Source organism: Melopsittacus undulatus, chromosome 6, assembly GCF_012275295.1.
Source record: "Melopsittacus undulatus isolate bMelUnd1 chromosome 6, bMelUnd1.mat.Z, whole genome shotgun sequence".
Lineage (NCBI taxonomy): Eukaryota > Metazoa > Chordata > Aves > Psittaciformes > Psittaculidae > Melopsittacus > Melopsittacus undulatus.
Genome location: NC_047532.1, coordinates 3,773,477 through 3,792,342, shown reverse-complemented (window position 1 = coordinate 3,792,342; position 18,866 = coordinate 3,773,477). Strand labels below are relative to the sequence as shown.

The 18,866-nt window shown below is 40.7% G+C and overlaps 1 protein-coding gene across 1 annotated transcript in view; it reads left to right on the top strand.

Moving 5' to 3' along the window:
• Positions 1-18,866, top strand: part of AMMECR1 (AMMECR nuclear protein 1) — a 100,052-nt gene that overhangs the window by 53,849 nt on the left and 27,337 nt on the right. The window contains exon 3 of the mRNA XM_034063590.1: positions 5,903-6,013. Within this exon, the coding sequence (XP_033919481.1) occupies positions 5,903-6,013 (111 nt within the window). The remainder of the gene's footprint in view (positions 1-5,902; positions 6,014-18,866) is intronic.

Here is an 18,866-nt window from a genome sequence, read left to right as displayed (position 1 = left end):
TTCAAAGTCCTACAAGGTTTTTTTATTACTTGGAAGTTTTCCAAGTGAAACTAAACAAGTTCTCACTTATCTTTGGTAAAAGTGCAGAAGTATTCTTGATCTGTCACCCTTCCTTTTCCCTATACCCACCTTCCTCCCCTTTCTTTTCCTCCCTACCCACAACAAAGAAACTTTGCATACTGCTGCTGATGGCACCAGAGAAAGACCAATGTATTCACACTTTCTGCCTTCTCCCCCACAACTTCAAGAACCCTTTCTTATTTTTATTAAATATACTGATAAATAGAAGGCAGCTTGTATCCAGTGCTGCTTTATATTAAAAGAGATAGCCTCTTTTAATATAAAGCAGCACTGGATACAAGCTGCCTTTTAACAGTGCTTTCTACATGATGTCAGTGTGATAAGTTAGTGGCATGCTGACTCTCACTGTGATAGCTGAGCCATTACTAAAATAGCTTGCACACTTTTGCTTTCAGTCTAAATATTTGCACTAGCATATAGCAAGCAGGTCAGGATTTGGTAAAGCATTAATAAGAAATACACTGAGGGCACTGGTAACTGTGGTGTACAAGAGAATAGTTCAATGCTTTCTTTCTGTGTTTATAGAGGTTTATTCCTTGTGGCCTTTGTGGCAAGGGCCTCAGTTCTCCAGAAGGTGTAACAGATTAATGCTCAAGTGAAGCACAGGGCTGTCCTAGTTTCTTCATTAATGAAAATAGTGTAATAGTAGCTGAAGTGACACATGGGGCAGCACTCTGATCGGGTGACCCGTGCTCCTGTGCTTCAGCCACACATTTTCTGGCTACCCTTTAAGGTCAGCGTTTAGGCTCTTGGGTACATGCATGCGTTTCAGTAGCCTGTCAGGGAGACAGGCCATGTATGTATGCCCCTGTTGATGACAGCGGTTGTATATAAGGAAGCCATAGTAGTTTGAACTCTTACTGTGGTGCAACTGTCTCTTTAACTCAGTTTTGCAACTGAAAGTAGGGAAAACCAACATATAGGATCAGCTGCTTTTCATGGGGTGGTGCCTGACAACCTCTGTTGCAAATAACTGAAACAGTTGCCTGCTATTTAGATTAGAGCTGATCAAGCCTTTCAATGAATAGTAAATTAGACAATGGCTGAATGCAGGTTTATAGTCCTCAGGTCACTTGTGAATTTGCTGCAGCACCTGTAGATAGTGATAGATGGAAGTCTTTCTTCAGTGTTTGACTCACAGACAAACAAATCACAAAACACAGACCATTATGAAAGAAGAATGAGATATTTACAGGTGCTTATAAAGGTCTGGGTTTAGTCCCTTTTGCTTCTGTACCATTTGAAATGTATTCCACCAACTTTTGGGTACTGAGTATTTGTGGTGCTGTGCACCTCTCCTGTTAACAGTCAGCAGGGTATGGCAGAGGTGTTTGCACTGTGATGAAAAGCTGAATAACCCATCAGACAAGTAAGTTTCTAAGTCTTGGTTCAGGAAGGCTCACTCCTAAGCTTGGAGCTGTTTTGCTTTTTAATGAGATGCTTCACCCTAACATTAAGAGCTACTCAAGGCTGGGTTTTAGAGCCCTCCCAGGGAAGTGCAGCATCTGGTTTGGTGATTCTTGTTTGTAAGACAGCAACAAAACCACCCCAGCTTTCCTACTGGATCAAGAGGGAGCCAGAGTCAGAAAGGTGGGCACACTCCACCCCAGTATGCTCTCCCACTCTGTGCTGTGTGTGGGTTCAGGCTGCTTTAGGCAGAAAGAGGACTTGGATCTCCAGTGTGCAGTGCACATCCTTGCTGTCTGTCATTGGATGAAAGGGACTCCTCTCATCACATCTGCTTTCTACTGAAGGTTTCTCTTCTGTTGTTCTCTTTGGTTTTCTTTCAAGTGCCTGGAGGTGCAAATTTTCATTTTAGATCTAACCGTGTTGCTCAGAGCCCATCCTTTTTTGTGCTAAGGAAACCAGCAGATGAAAATAAGGGTTTTTGTCAAGTTGAGAATGTACATATTTACTTAGCTGCTCTTGACATCAGTATCTGTGGAGTTTGACACTTTAGCCTCAGATCTCAGATTTGCAGTTATGTTAGATGGCAAGTTTATTTGTGGGTTATTGTCTTTAGAACACAGAAAAAGCATTACAGGCTTGGAGCAAATAGGCAAGCAGCTGAAACCAAGGATACCAGTAAAAAGCAAAAGCATGTCACTAGGAAAAAACAAGTTCTTTTCTCTGCATACCTTGACTACGTTCTGTGAGCAGGTTTTCCATTGTCTTGTTTAGTGTAAGGCTAGAAATGCTCTGTAAAGGTTTGAAAGGCAGACTTGCACTTTATATTAGGCTGTGAGAATTAACCCTAAAGTGTAGCAGTCAGTATTTCTGGGTCAGAGATGGAAGCACTAACTGAGGTATGAGACCCTCTTCTAATTCTGTGTATGGTTCTGGACACTGATGTTCAAGAAGGCCAAATTAAACTGGGAAGAGGTATAGAGTAGAGCTGTCATAATAAGAATGGAAAGATCCCCATTAAGAGGAAACTGAATGGACACAACCCATTTAGCTCAGCAAAGGGAGGTCTGAAGAGGCATATGAATTCCTGCTATAAATACTGTGGTGAATAATAACCAGGAAGGGACGAGAACTATTTAAACTAGAGGACAATGTTGGCACAAGAACAGTGTAGGTACAAGCTGACTGGGAAAACATTTCTGCAGGAAATCACAGTCTTTGCAGAGGTTCTGAACCTCAGTGAGGTTTTGAGGCCACCTTCTCATTTTTCGTTTTGAGGGTTTTGTCTCCATTAGTTCTAGTACGTTTTAAGGTGGAGAATGTGGAACGTTCATGGACATTATATGGTGTAATTATTCCTTACAACAGCTGGAACTCTGGAGGTCCCTTTCTGTCTTATTTCTTGAATCTTGAGAGTTAAAATCCTCTTGGGTCACTGACTGCTCTGAACCCTTGGTCCGTGTTCCACTTGGAGGACATCTGCAATGGTAGTTAAGTAATTCCATTCAATAGGCATATATCTTCTTTGTAGACATGCTGATACCTTTAGTGGCTCCTGGGGAATAGGGAGGCAAGCGTGTGGGAATAGAGAAGCTGAAAGGCTGGAAAACCATTTTAGTCAGATTTTGGGATGTATTTTTAGCATGTATGGCTACCAGCAGTGAATAAAGGTTTAAATGTATTCCCAACAGTACATTTATACTACTACACTAGTACAAAAAGTGTGTATCTAACCTTTACTTTTTCTGTTTGTACTCATTGACAAGGACCTTCAAAGCGTATGCAAACGTTTCAGTAATCTGTTTAACATTCAGTGATGGTCTCTAGGTGTTTTCTTCTATTGTCCTTTTAAAGTATCAGTAACAGTGCATCCTAGAAGGAATTCTGTTCTGACAAGAAAGTAAATGTGTGTATGTTTCCCTGAATTACAGCCCTGCACTAAGTGTATTACAACTAATAAATCTCATAATCCAAAGATAAAGGTCAGGAGAATAATCCTAAAGTCCAATTTGAATCTTATTCAGGCTTGTTTCTGTGCAAGGGGAGAGTGTTGTCAGTGCCATTGCAATCTAACAATTTTGTTGATGCCATTTAGGGGAACCTTTCTTGAAAACACCTATGAAATGCCACTTGTTGATTGAATGGAAGGTGGTGTAATAACCTGCATTCTACTAACTGTTAGGTAATAGTCCCTTCTGCCTTTATGCTCTTCAGCTTTTGTCAAAGAACATAAAAAAAGGGGGGAGCAAAGGGGGGAAAGAAATAAAAGGAAATCCAAATCCAAAAGAAAGATATGACTTCAGCTTCCTCTTCTATTCATCACCATTGAAAGAAGGGAACTTGTCCAGCTTAAGTAAGGAGGAAGTTGCTCACCAGCAGGCGATAACAGCAGGGTTTGAAAGTTAGGAGAGGGCTCGATGCTGCTGCTTTGGTGCTGTACAGCCCCAGGGGCATATCCTTCTCTGCCATCACATGATGAGTGTCTTGTGCCATGGCAGACAAAGAGCATAGGATGGAAGCAGAAAAGGAACATGGACTATTCTTTGAGAGTCCAAAACCACACACATACTCATATATATATACCCCCTGTATGGTTACATCCAACTCTGTTACACTGTGCAGCGATTCATGCAGTGGTGCAGTGACTGATCTGCTCATACAATAAAGCTCCAAGCCCTTAGTGTATTTTAAGACTCAGCATAGCTAGAAAGGGAGTTTCTCTTCACAAAAACCTGCAGATTCACCTTGCAGGTTCTGTTTTTACTGATCCTTCAGATGAGGAGTGAGACAAAACAGTTACCTAAAGGCTGTTGTGCAGTGTAGCATTGTTGAACTTGCACTGCATTGTTGTAAACCTGCTTGGTATTTGCAGCACATGATAGTAACAGAAGATTGGGATTTTTTGATGCAGCCAACTTGACTGTGAGTTTTTGGCTGTACCTGTGCTTCTGGATCTGCTCCCTCCTTAAAGGCACATGTAATCATGTTTGCTTTGTAATCCCCTGCTTCTCAGATGTTAGCCTCACCTCACGGGAGACTCCTTGATCTTCACAGCATTGGCTATGGACTGCACAATAAGGACACTGTAGGAAACAGCTATAAAGGAAAACAAGATGAATCCCATATGATGGTCTGTACATGTGTATAATGCTGAAGAGCAGTGCCTGCCTCAGCACATAGCTTTTGGAGAGAAATCAGTCGTGCATCCCTAAGCAAGACTGTGGTTGTCGCAGGTGCTTTAATGTCAGAGATGCATCTTGTTCCTTCAGGGTGGCTGTACTCTTCCTATTGGGAATGATACATATTTGTGCCTGAACGGCCTGTGTCTTTCCACAAAAACTAACACTGGGTTTACTTGAGGATTTAAGGGGGAGGTGCTCTGCAGATGTGGAGGGCAGGATGGGGTTGCTTGTGGTGAGCCTGTCTGTAAACTCTGTCAGGTTGGGTTTGTTTAACTGAAGTGCCTTTTAAAAAGTTATCATCATTTATTTTTTAAAGCCTAACTGTAGGGAAGTGCAACTTGTTTGTGTAACACACTTTGATTGTCTCCTCCATGGAAAAAGAGTACATTTGCTGTGCTTTTCTCCTCTGCACATCCCTGTTCATCTCAGGATTAGAAATCTCTGTTAGAGTTGAGAGGACTGGGAATGTGCACTCCCCTGGGAGGTTCAAGTTGGTGTGTGTTGCTGTTGCTCTGGTATTGATGCGATGCTTTAGAACTGCAAGAAAGACTTTGGTCCCAAGAAGTTGTGTGGTTTGTCTCTTGTTAACTTGGTGTAGGTGGGTACAAAGTGGTTTGGTAGTAGAAGTGGTTCTTGTAACTGTCACACTCATATGATGGAGACATGTTCAACTTCCAGAGATTCTGCTCCACTTCTGGCAGGTTTTGAGATTCTTAAATACTGACTTTGGATTCATGGAGGAAATATCCTTTCCTCAGGCTGTTCTTTGAATTTGGAGAGTGTTCCTAAACCTTCTTCCAAGGATTTCTGGTAGTTGTTGCTAGCAGTGTTGAGGACCAAAGTGTTTGTGCACAGGTGGAGGGATGGCTTGTGTGACAGGGGCATTTTTCCCTTCTGTAAGGGGTTCCTTATGTACAGGTGTATAAAGTGAAGCTTCCCATTCACAGGAGAAGCCTGATGGGTAACAGTGAAGAACACCGAGCATGTTGTGTCTGTTACCAAGCACTTTGATTCTGTCCATTAACTATTCCAGTAATCTTATTTTCTATTGTATCCCATAAGCAACATTTCTACAACAAAGGACCTTTCTATGTACTATGGCCCTGCTCCGATAAACTTATTGAGTGATCTGCCCCCCATTGCCCAAAATGGAAGAGCGCTGTTGCTGAAATTTCACCCCAGCTGTCAGTATTGCTTCTGTGATCATGTATCTCTTTCTCTTCCCTAAACAGCCCGCTGTTTGTAACGTGGAAGATTGGTCGAGATAAACGATTGCGTGGATGCATAGGTACTTTTTCTGCCATGAACCTGCATTCAGGACTCAGGGAGTACACACTTACTAGGTAAGACATTGTTTTCTGTAGCCTTGACTTAGCTATGTAAATAGTCTACTGAGGAGGTGCTAGGTGTGCTTTGGTTTGGTTTGGGTTTTGTGGCTGTGTGCCTGTATTGATGAAGGAAAACCTGGATCTCCTTTGGACGCTAAGTGTATTGCCTGGTTATTTGACTAGTGGTGTCATGAGGCTATGGTTTCAGTTAGAAACCATAACTTGAGCCTTTTTTCTTGTGATTGGTCTGGAAACCTCTCCAGTAGCTTACTGTAACTGACTATTAGAGTATTTTTTCCAGTGTTCAGACAGATTGTAACCTTAATAGTTAATGTCAGGGCAGAAGACCAGAAAGTCAGGTTTGGGGATTATCCTATTCACACTTCTAAAACAGCAGGTATTCTCACCTCTTCTCCATCAGGTGCTTCCAATCAGCTGCAGTTAATTTAATGCTACAAATTTCCATTACATGTTACTCTTCAGATACATCCCAGCCCCTGAGTGGGAAGCTTCTGGATGAGGGAGGTAAGTGATGATAATCCTTCACTCCCTGGCAGCATAATCCTTCATTTTTTGATCTACACCTAAATTCATTCACCTTAATATTGTTCCATTTCCTTTGCATAGAGTGAAAACTAATAAGTTTATCACTAGAGCTAGTAGCAAGCTTTCTACTTATTGTTTCTAAGAGTTTTCTTAAGTATATTTTCTAAAGAATCAATGGAATTTTGTTCCACTGAGTTACAGTAGACTGTTAATAGTGCTTTAGAATAGAAACTATGTTCTGGCATGTGTAGACCTCTAAAATTGTCGTCACTTAAAATACTTGGTGCCTCCGGATCTCTTTAGATTTAGGGCTTTCTTCCATTGCAGGATCTTCCTCTGTGTTGTTACAATGCCTTGTCAATCCCAGTATGAAGTAATATTAAAATGGGACATGTTCTTTCTTACATGTCTCCCTAGTTTGTTGCAAGCTGAAGTTCATTTCATGCTTCTCTGCTCAGCTTGAAGGAATCAACTGCTCATCTCCTGGAGTCCTATAGAATTCTGAAAGACCTATTATTGTGTTGGCTTTATTTATTATGTGGTCAAGGATGTTTTTGATTGTGTCCTTTAAAGACTCCGCAATCAAACTGGTCAATGAGAAGAAACTTATAATGAAATTCAAAGCAATTTCTCTGTTGAAGGTTAAGAGCTTTAAAATCTTAACCGTTAGTGAGCCAGCTTGGAGTTAAAACAGCCTGTCTGCTGCACTGGAGGCTGTTCCAGTTAAGTGTGTGCTTCACAGTGCCTGATTGAGAACAGTGAGCTTGTACAGAAAATTACCCCCTAGGACTAGGAAGAAGCTGATGGTTCCTTACAGATTTGCCCATTCTTCCAAATCAAACAGGGTTGCACTCTGGCATACCTTTAAAATTGCTTACAAGATCCCTGTCACTGCATTCTAACTCTGAAAGCTGAAGTCAAAGTACATGAAAAGTGATGCAAATTAAAGAGAACTGAAATACTTTGAGTGGAGTATTTAAACAATGACCACATGCTGTGGAAGATTATTCTAGGGTAGCCAGAGGTTAGTTCAGTAATTTTCAAGATGGGAGAAATGGAGCTATATACCAGCCTGTTCTTCAAAAACCTGTGTGAGATCAGAAGTTGTTTTACAATAATACTTTATTTAGTGACACATTGGGTTTTGTTGCCTTTTATGGGGAACTTTTTTCATGTCTGTGGCACCAGAAATGTTTCTTGTTTTTAAAGCAAACCAAAAAGCCAAATAAACTTTGGATGTGACCACTGAAATGTGAAGTTTGTATCTGCCCTGAAGAAAAAGTCATTCCCTTCTATCAGTCACAATGTAAAAAGAGAAAGGGAGGGTTACCTGCAGTCAGTTCCCTTCCTGTGTTAGTCTCTTCAACTACAGAGCTTCCAGAGGAGAGGACTTGAGGAATAACTCTTCAAACACTTACGAGCTTTGCAGAGTTTCAACCTCCACAGGCCTCTCTAGCAGGGCTCAGAAAGTAGGACATTATAGCTTGATCCAGCAGGGTGTGGGCAATAGGCTCCTGCAGAAGACAGGACAATTCCTGAAAGAGGGAGAAAATAAAAGGCTTCTTCAGGGAAGGCAAATGTTAATCAATGGAATACATAGAATGTGAATGGGCTGTCCGCTGCAGAAAGTGGAATTTGAGCAAACTATTCAGTTGAGGATACAGGCAAATATTCTTCTGAGTTTATTTGACACTGGGAGGACCTTTTCTTGGGTTAATGTGAGGACAGAGTGTGGATAAACAGAACCAGGTTGTTTGTCTAGTTCATTCTTATCTCTTTCAGCACCTGTGGAATTGTGGCCCAATGTTCAGTGAGTAAAATGGTACAGCAGAACAGCTGCTCCTACACACTGGTGCTTAGTGATCAAATATCCCCCATTTCCTTCACACACATTACAAATACGCTGAGTAGTGCTTGGGAGCATGAGAAATAAACTTTTCCTTAATTCTAGTAGTGAACTCTAGCTGTGTATTGTATACAGTGTATGGTGTGTACAGCTCTATCTGCATGGGATAGTGTTGTTTCTTTCTAATAGCATAATGATGGTTCATCTGAAGTGAACCATTTCTTTCTTGGGACACCTGCACCCCCCACTTGAAACATCTTTTTGGGGTCTGTAAACTATATGGTGGTGATGTGTGACCAAGTGACTTTCTCTTCCCTGTTTTGAGCTCTGTAGGCTGTTCTGCTGGTATTGCCAGTATGTTCTAAACAGGAAATTTATGGAGAATGATTCATCATTAATTGAATGCATCTGCCTAAGTTGTGAGAGGAGGGATGAGAATACCCAGAGTTAAAAATGCTAGTACTGTATCCTAATAAAATCGTATGTGTTAGAATTTGATGTTCTCTGCAGTTTTCTAGTGAAATACAGGGGAGAGGAAGTGTGTTATTAAAATCTTCTGCAGAACTTTATGAAAAGATTCAGATTTAGTGATTTTTAGATAATTTTGCTAAGAGATTAGTTGGATAAAAACCTTAATCTTGTCTAAAATGGTTTTGTATTGTAAAATGTATTGTATATTAGGACCTGAGAAGTTTATCATGGGCAAAGTAGTCCTTTAGACTGTGTTAATTGAATATCCCACCTGAACATGTGAAAATAAACCAATCCAGATCATGAAAAATACCTTGTGTTTTACAGCTCCTTCAAGAAAATAGACTGAACTTGGAAGCAGGTTACCACAGAGTTTCATAACAGGTTGATAAATTACTTTTTCATGTATTCTGTTCAGCACTAGGACTTAGATTCTGGCACTGAAGTTTTAAACTCCTGCTCTCTTGCACTTGAGATAATGGATGAAATGCTTTCATTTATTGATTCTTAGCTTAATTTTTCTACCCATTTCATATAACTTGAAGTCATATGTTACGTCTAATAGATGTAACAAATAGAGGTGTATAAATTAAGATTTATCTCTGGTTTATCCTTTCAAGGCTAGAATATTTATCTGGGGAGAGAAACAATAGGGAAGAGGTGGATAAAGGGAGACATTATATGATAGAGCCTTCTGTCATTGAAGAAAGCAGTAAGAAAAATGAGAGGGCTCCAAGCCTTAAGTGGGTTAGCATAATGTCCGAAAACTGGATTTCAGTTCTAAACTAATATGTAACCCACTCTCCTTAACCAGCATAGGCCTGTCCCTACAGACTGTATGATGCAGTCAGTCTCGTGCTGTGTGTTCTTCTGAACCACTCCATGGCTGCTGTCACACATTCAGCCTACATGTGGGTAATCGAGAAAACAAAACAGACGGAAGCTTGGGGTAAGAAGCACAAGACTGAAGGAAGTGAAACCTGCAACGCAGCTTTCTCCTAACTGAATTTGGGTGTAGTTTCCATATGAACATTTGCCTACCAGTGGCATCAACCAAGTGCTCTAGATTTGTCTGCATTTTCAGGATTCTCAGTCCATGTTGCTGCCATATCAGCTGCCTGCTCTCTGTGAAAAACACTGACCCTTTCCTCCTGGCTCCTCACAGTGAAGTTAACCACCCAACCCCAGCACTACAGGATGGCAAAGGGGTGACAATAAAAGATACTACATGTCTGACACACTGATAATTGGTGTCGGACTGACTGCCTTAAGACTAGAGGCAAGTACTTGTGCAGAGAGGGCAGCTTCCCTCTTGTCTTTAGCTGAGGTTACCACTGTTTAATTCCCGTTTCTTTTTACTAATCATAGACTTGTTCAAGCTTCCCTGTAATCAGCCCCTCCAACTCAGTGTAAGCTTCCCAAAGCCTTTCCTGTGGGTTGCTGTGGTTTAGATAGTCATGGCTGCTGAGCCAGGGCAAAGCACACCCATGTGTCTGACTGCAGTTCTTGAACTGCAGAGTTGAGGGAATTATACATGGGTTTGACATTTGCTGTGACCTTCACTGTTCACAGAAGTCATGGTCAGAATTAATTCCTGCTGATAATACTTTGTGGGTTGTCTTTGTTTGTGGCTCTGATTTATGGTAGACCACTGCTGAAAGTCAGCTTTTTTTATTCTACTGCTGCTCTGTCTGGGGGCCACCAATGCAAAATGCCTGGTAATTGTGAGATGGAGCTTACACTGTCACTCTCAAGATTAAGCTCTGCAGGGAGCAGTGTCACCTCTTGACAGCCTGAAATCACCGTATCTATACATATATATACAATGTCTACATATAGATTTATGTGTATTTATTATGGTGGTGACCTCCAGAGGTGGTGATAATAATCCTACATTTCCAAAATGCTTCTGGTAAAATACAGAATTCAGGTATTAGCACTTTAATTTTCAAATGACTGGTTACCTTTAATGGGATTGGGCAAAATTATGTTGACATGGAGATATTTTGGAGAGGCTCATGTATTTTGCCTGCCATATCATCTGTACACAAATGAGACTTCAATGAAGCTTGGAACTGTTCTAAATTTCATGTAACCTGAAAAAAGCTTGTTGCTGAACTGTTGTAGACATCAATTTAACAAATAACATCCCTTTAATTTGGCTAAATCTTCAAATCTGTTCCAGTGGAATATAATTGTTTAGTAGTAAAAGGGATTGTGATGTAAACTCACAGTGCCAGAAACTCTAAATGAAGTATACAAATGTGAATTTATTGAGCCAGGCTCAGTTACTCTGCATGAGTCAGTTCATTAAGTAGGTCTGTAATGATTTTGTGCACTGCTGCTCAGCAGAACTGGCTACTGCCTTTTCTCAAAGGGCAGAGCTGAGCAGCAGACTGGCTCTAGAGGTGGAGGGAAATCCAAACATTGCTTGAAGAATGGGTTAAATGCTTCTCCTTAGTTCATTATGAAATCAAAGTGAAACAAGTTTGTATAGGAGGGAGCAGCAGCATGCCCTAGTAAATATATGGTTCTTGTATGTAGATGATGTGTGTTGGGGATGCAGTAATTCTGCTTCATTTTTTCCCTTTATTAAAACCAATTAATTACCTGGTTTGTAGCTGTTCTGTTTTTCCTGAGCAAAGCCTTGCTAGACTCTTGGACCTAACGGTAGGTGATGCCTGTTTCCTTAGCAACACTTCCTGAAAGAAAGCAAAGGGAAACACTACAGATGGAAGCAGAGGCCTTAGATTGTTATCTTTATGAAAGGAGGGACACATGACAGTGCCCTACTGAAGCTTTTAAAGTAGATCCAGGGTTATCAGATATTGATAACCATTTTATGGTTTTGTGGGGAAAATTGAATTAGAGCATATGAATTCTGTGGCACAAGGGGATGCATAAACTTACTCTGTCAATTGCCTGTTTATGAAAGGGAACCGTAAATGGAGGAAAAATGATTACAAAATTGCTATATCTATATAAAGTGGCTCAGTGAGGGTTGGAGGGGGTTGCTGAAAGTGTTGTAAGTCTCAGGTTTTAGTAGAGTTTGGTGTAAATAAAGGAATTGATAAAAATACTGATTTCATCATCATGTTTTTTAAAACATGCATTAAGAGTTAGGAACTTCACAAATACGCAGCTCCCAAAATGCATGCTTTGAAAAAGCCATGATGAAGGAATGTAGCTTGCAGTAGTTGATGTCATTTGTGGCATTCTGAGTAAATCAGATATTCCTGAAATATGATTAAATGCAAATGAGCAACTGGGGACATGCAGTACTTACTCACATTTTCCGGATGGGTTTCAGGGAGGAGCCATGTCATTTGTGACTCTGGTCTTTCCCACGATGCTCTTGCATTTCATGCTCTTCCCACACAGTCTCCTTCTGTTAGGCTAAGAAGAAGGTGCACACCCTGTAAGTTCAAAGGCAGAGCTCTAGTGGACTTGAAACACTAGTTGGGTTGAAAGTCAGATTTGTATTTGTCTTTGAATATTACTTGCCATAAGTGTTTGGGAGGGAGGGTGGAGTTGGGGGAACTGGTTGTCCTGGTTTTCCTAGCAAAGCTCTTTGTTGCCCTAACTTTTCCATCATGTGTATGTACAGGTGTTGGTACTCTGTGGTTTTGGTCAACTTTTTCATCGTTTTGTATGATACTGTTACAGAGAACACCTACAAAACGTTGCCCCAAACCCTTGTAGAATGGAGTTTGCTGTCATTTGGGACTTGGTGACTTGTGGATTCCTAAAGCACTACAATGACATCCTGGGTTACAGGCCAGCACTGAAGAGGACAGGACAGGACTATGTTCTCCCGCAGCAGAACAGTGTACATGAAGTGTGTCTCAGAGCACTTGCCTTTTAGAGGAAGGTTTTGCGTGCTTGGAAACTTAGCTAGAACAGAGTGCAAGAAGTTGGCATAGATGTTCCCTGCTTCTGGGCCAGCTTCTCTCTGGCTGTTCTCAGTGTAGCAGTAGGTGTTTAATACAGAGTAAAGGCTTTTTCCCCACAACTTTACTGCTGAGGTGGGGGGGGAGCAGGGGGAGTAGTGGAGAAAACCTCCCACTACACGTACTGGCCAGTGCTTGTGTGTGCTGAGTATGAGAAGGGTGTTAACGTAGTTTGTCCCTCACTTCCTAAGACACTGGGAATGGAGGTGCAGCAGTGGTACATCAGATACCTCACCCAGGAGAAGTGAATTTAAAGGCCTTGTTTAGCTCCAGGAGCTGATATTTGGTGAAATCTGCTGGTTTAGTCCAATTTAGCAGGGATTAAATGAGGGCAAAGGAAAAAGAATTGTCTCTTATGCTTATAGGCTGTTAAAATCTTTAAACTCTGCAGCTTTGTGTGGGAGGCACTGTGGGAAAGGAGTCTCAATTAAAGTTTTCAGTCTGTCAGCACCTCCTCCATTTAGGTGTTTTCTGATGCTTCCTTTTAAGAAGTATAAGGAAGAAATAGCATGCGCTGGGTGTGAGGGACCAGGCTCCAAAAGCCCTCCTTATCTCTGTTCACTAACATGAGATGTCGAAACTGCTGAAATGGAATTTACCACTTTCCACAGACCAGAATAATGAGGATTAAAATGCTCTTGTAAACTGTGGCAGAATTTGCTGCTGTTTTTAAATAGATACTTGCGTCTAAAAATCATTCCTGTTGAGACAAGGGGAAGAGAAGTTGTGTCCTTTGCAGAGATGTACAGTTGAAATGGTAGAAGAGCTCTTGGAAGAAGAAATAGCATATCCACCTATGACATAAGGACATACGCAGGCATAGAAAGGGTATGTCCCACTATAGTGCAGCCATTGAAAGTGCTGAAGAATGTCTGGAGATCTCTAAGCCTTAATGCACTTTAGGGTCTGAGCTAGTCCAAAAGTCATACAGGCCCCAGCTTTGCATGGTTTCAGCTCTTGTCATGTATGTACTTGTGAGCATGTGATCTCTGGGGGAAGTTGACCTGTCCTGAATATCATCATTTACAGGTGACTGAAGTTTTACTATTCATTTGATGCATTGTAGAAAGTTAGGAATAGATATTTACCTGAAAATAACAGTTAACTCTTTCCTAACATGATTTTCCAGTGTAATATGAGGACTAAAAGTACTCCACCTTTGTCTGTCCCTTTGATCTGTTGGTGCACTTTTCAAATTCAGCTGTACTCCCTAAATGTGGATGGAGTGCTACACACTCCATACAAGTGTGTATGGGTGATAGCCTTTATTTGGGAAACAGAAATTGGACATCCTTTGGTTTCTTAGCTATGTAAATGACGGTATGGATACAGTTTGCGAAGCTTCTAATGCTGTGGAAGTATGTAAATGAAGAGTTCCCTTAGAAATATTTGATGCAGATCCAAAAACCATTTCTGACCTCACAGATTCCTATTTGTATGTGAATTTTCAAAACTTTAATTAAAACTTCCCTAATTAACACACAGAGAATAGCTTTTTGACCATAATGGAGAATAACATTTTATGGCCATGACAGCAGCTTCAGTAGGACTAATAACACTCGGATCTTAAAGTGATGATACTGGGGGGGTGGGAATGGTGACATATGCCTGTGTTTTAAAACATAACATGCAGGCTACAAAGTCTTTTAAACTCACATGCTTAAATTTGGATTTGCTGTTCCAGTGCAATGGTGTTTTGTTTAGTGCAGATGACTTGTAATAGAGAGTCAATAGTCAGGAGCAGTCTCTCAGCTGGAGGAGTACAGCATGTAAATAACTCCCACAAGGATTTAGGGAACTTGTACAGATGTTAAGATGTGCCTGAGCACAGCTCCTGAGAACTTCCCCATCTGTCAGAAGCTGCAACCCCAGCTTTATTGAAAAGGGCCTTTGTGATAATGGCAATTACTAACAGCTGTGTAAGTCAGGGTGTGAAATCAGGTAGAGCAGATTTCGTCCAGCAAGGAAATGTGGCTTTCCTGGAGTGAATGTTGTTACACCTTTTTGTTTGTACTGATATTTTCCAGCTGAGTAAATCTTCCTTAGTTTTAATTTGGTTTAATTTGACTGGTGAAGAAAAGAACAGCTCTTGGTTGTTTTGAACAGTACAGCTTTCTGATACTTGTAGTTCAAGTAATTCCACAAACTGAAATAAGTCCAAAGCTCCCTGTAACACGCAATTAAATCACCATTTTAGGTACCAGCCTAATTGCCAGTAATGTTTTCGGTGTTTTATTCAAAATACAATCTGACTCAATTATAAGACAGTTGAAAGAGATTTGAATGTATTAAAAAGAAAAAGCTGTGTGTGCAAAGGTGTATTTTTAACAGCATTGGTCCCTATGAGAGACAATTACAAGAACTGCTTCTGTTATCTCTAGGCCTGTTCTTACAGGTGCCATTGTTAAAGCCCCACAGGTAGCATGTTGGTTTTGCCACCAAGAAAAAGCACTTGTTAATTCATGAACACAAAGAAGAGAAGGGGAAAGAAATGCAGTTTAAGTGTAACTGAAAGGTCACTGCAACCTCAGTCCTCCAGCAGAGCATCACTGCTGTTCACCAGCAGTATCTGTATGTGTTCTGTCAAGAAGCGGATGCTGGAGTTGTTTCTGCTCCCAAAAGCTTCTGCACAGTTTGCAAGCTGGTTCCATGGCCCTTTCTCTCTGTGCTGAGGATGCATTCTGCAGTTTGCTCACTTAGCTACAGAGATGCTTTTTTTCCTTTGACCTAGACTGCTAATCCCTCACTGCAAAGAGCAGCAGCTGTGCTTTGTCTGTGAAGATCTCTGTGCTGCATGCAGCCTCACTCGGCAGGGCAACCCCCTCTTTGTGTGTTCTGCTTTTTCAGTCGCTGAAAGGGTGACATCCTGTCTCCTTGCTCAGAAAACTCTCCTCAGGTTGGTGCAAGTCTACAGTGCAGGATTGTTTTTTCCTCCTCAGATAATGTAGGTTTCCAAGAGCAGTTATGTGCCATTTCACAAAACTCTGACCGAAGTCTTCCTATCATTCAGGAGGTGAAACATTTGAGGTGCTTTTAGAAAGGTGATGTAACCTATTGCCATTTAAATATGAAACACTTTGGATAGGTTGAATTGTAGCCTTAATGGATATAATTATGGGTAGACCATTTTTTGGGGTGTGTCCACAGTGTATCCTCTTTTAACATTGAATAATGAGGCTTCAGTTGCTCTTGGTGTAATTTTCTCCATTCAACATACTTCATTACATAGAAATGTAAAATCTTGGGTGGTAGGTGAAAGTGAAGTTAGTACAGGAACAGAACTGATAGGCATTTGCTGGATTAGGCTTTACTGCAGTCATGGCAAAACTACTTGCCTTCAAAGGGAAAGGAGTTTTGCCATTTGCTTCAAAGCCTGTAGTTCCTCTAGGAAGATAAGATATAAAATACTGGTCAGCACAAATCTCACATTCATGTTAATCTCACATTCAAACATTCATGTTTATACTTGCATGGTTTATAACAACCTTTTTCCTGTAGCTGAGCAGGATTTTCAAATTTATGTGATGCTGTGGAGTTAAATGCAGTCTGTGAATGCTGAAGTTGTAGGCTTTGAGGCTGTAGGACAAACATGAACTTTTTGTCTCTTCTTCATTTCAGAACTTCCTTCGTATTCCATTTCAGCTGGTTTGATTTGCCACTCAAAACCTGGTCTGGATGGAAATCATAGAGTGAGAGCAGGCAGACTTGGAAATGAATTACTGGTTAGCAGAGCTTGCAACAGTTCTGTTTGTTGAGCATCTTGACCGTAGATACAGTGAATGCCCCATGCTGAGTAAGTTGCAAGTGGCACTGAATGTGTCATCTAAGTAGACAGAATTGTGACAGAGAGCTAGAAGTAATAAAGAGATGAAATGGGGAGAACAGAGAAGTGGCAGAGCTGCTGAAAGGAGAATAAAAATGTAGTTTACAGAGAACTTGTACGTGTGTAACAAGATCAAGGGAAGGAAATGCAGGAAGCAGTTTCCAGCTGTATAGAATGAGTTTATATATCTAAAGCATGCTCCGTTTGTTTTTAACGAGTGATTTATAGAGCTGTAGAACAATCCTGGCTTAATCTGTTAATGAGATTCATGTATGAAGTAAAACCCTACACCAAATGAACAGAAGAAAGTGTTGGGAAGCCTTGTTGCCTTGAGTAAGGAATTAAGTTTTGTCCTGATGCAGCAGTTCTCAAGTCTGCATTCTGGGATGGCTTCATGATAGCAGGAGTAAGTGTCCAGAAATCAAAGTTCTCATGGAATAAGGAGTGGCTCTTTCTTTCCCTGAGGTCTAGTTACATATGACGTGCCACAGGGGATTCATCCTGTGCCTTTTTTACTGTATTTATAAAGCCACTGGGAATTAGTAAGATGCCACAGGCCCTTTACACTGACAGCACTCAGATTTGCATCTCTCTGCAGATGTGCTTGCTGTATGTGTAAGAGTTTGCACTTAAATACAAACCAGCTGGTTTAAATCCAAGCTGAGTTGTGATATTGATGAAACACGTATCTTGGGAAGCAAGTCAGGATATTATTCAGTGCCCTGTGTTCTGAGTGGTCATAGTCCAGTCTGTAAGACAGTGTTGCTTTGGGTTATTCACAACCCATGTCCATGTTCAAGAATTTCAAGATTCTGTGACCTTTCATTTAATTTATCAGATTATTCATCAGAACCTTCCTATTTCAGAGTATTTTGTCTTAATCTTTTTCTGTGAAACATTTAATGCAACACCTCATGATCTTTTTTCCTTCTCGAGTCAGTTACTGCACATTCTACCACACCTTTTGCTTTCCTTATTCTTAACCTGATTATATATATAATTAATTAGTCCATCACTGTGGTTTCAGAGTCCTGATCACAGAATGTACTCTCTGTGTTTGTGACAAACTATATCAAACCTGAGCTTAGCTGTAGAATTCCATACCCAGCATTTGCCGTCTTGGTTGTTTTTAAAGTGAATCATATTGACAGCTAATAAAAGTACAAGTACATTTTGATATAAAAACATAGTTTATAGAATTCCTGGTAACAAAAGAAGTACTGAGAAAAAGAAGCCTTCTTGTTCCAGGCTTTTAACAGTCCAATAAAAATAAGCCCTCTTTACAAGCTGCAGGAGATTGAACATGTAAATGTTCAAGTTATATTCGTGTATTTATGTGTCATTGCATTGCTGAGATGTTTAGGAATGTATTTTTCCATAGGGGCTTAAGATGAGGCTTTATGTTTTTAAAGTTCATAAAGAATGAAAGATATTTCATGGGAAGTTCTTCTATTTATTTATTTATTTAAGGAATTGTGACTTGAATGCATGTCTGGAGGGGAGTAATAGTTTGTGGATTGATCAAATGAGGGTTGAATTCAGCAATTAAAGTGGCCTTAAAGATCTTTGTCTTGACTTCCTTATCTGTTTTGGGATGCAGTGGTGATCTGAGGTCAGTATTGGTAGACATGCTGGAATGTAGTGTTTTAGAGCCTTCTTTTCAGGCTCATAGTGATCAGAGTGGTTAGTGTTGCTCAAGCTGTACACTTCCAAATGTAACTGAGCAGTTCATTTTTGTTAATGATCTAAACTTTGCCATCTGCTGGAGAGCCTTTTCCTGACATTATAATTTAGCCCAGTTGGAGCTCAGTTAGAGTTTTCTGACTGGTCTTTTATCATGTGTTCACCAGTCAAAAACCCTGGTCACTTTTGTCATCCAGTTTTTCAATAAGCATCTGGAATGACTGTGACTAACGTACTGTGTTACACTGTGAGATTGCTTTAGGTGCTGTGGGTCTGCTTTTCTGCATCAAACCAGGACATTTCCGTGTCAATTGACACCTTTCAGCTTCCTGAATGTCTGCATGAGTATGACACAAAAATTGTCATGCCTTTTGAATTCCATTGTTCTCCTTCATGTCAGCATTATGAGAGATGTAGGGAGGGGCAAGGGACAATATGGGAAAAGGCAGAAAAGAAGCTGCCATCCACAAAGAAACGACTGCATATATTCACCTCATGTTCCACTGGAGTCAGAAAATATCATTTGAGGTCCATGCTGAGCACTTTTCA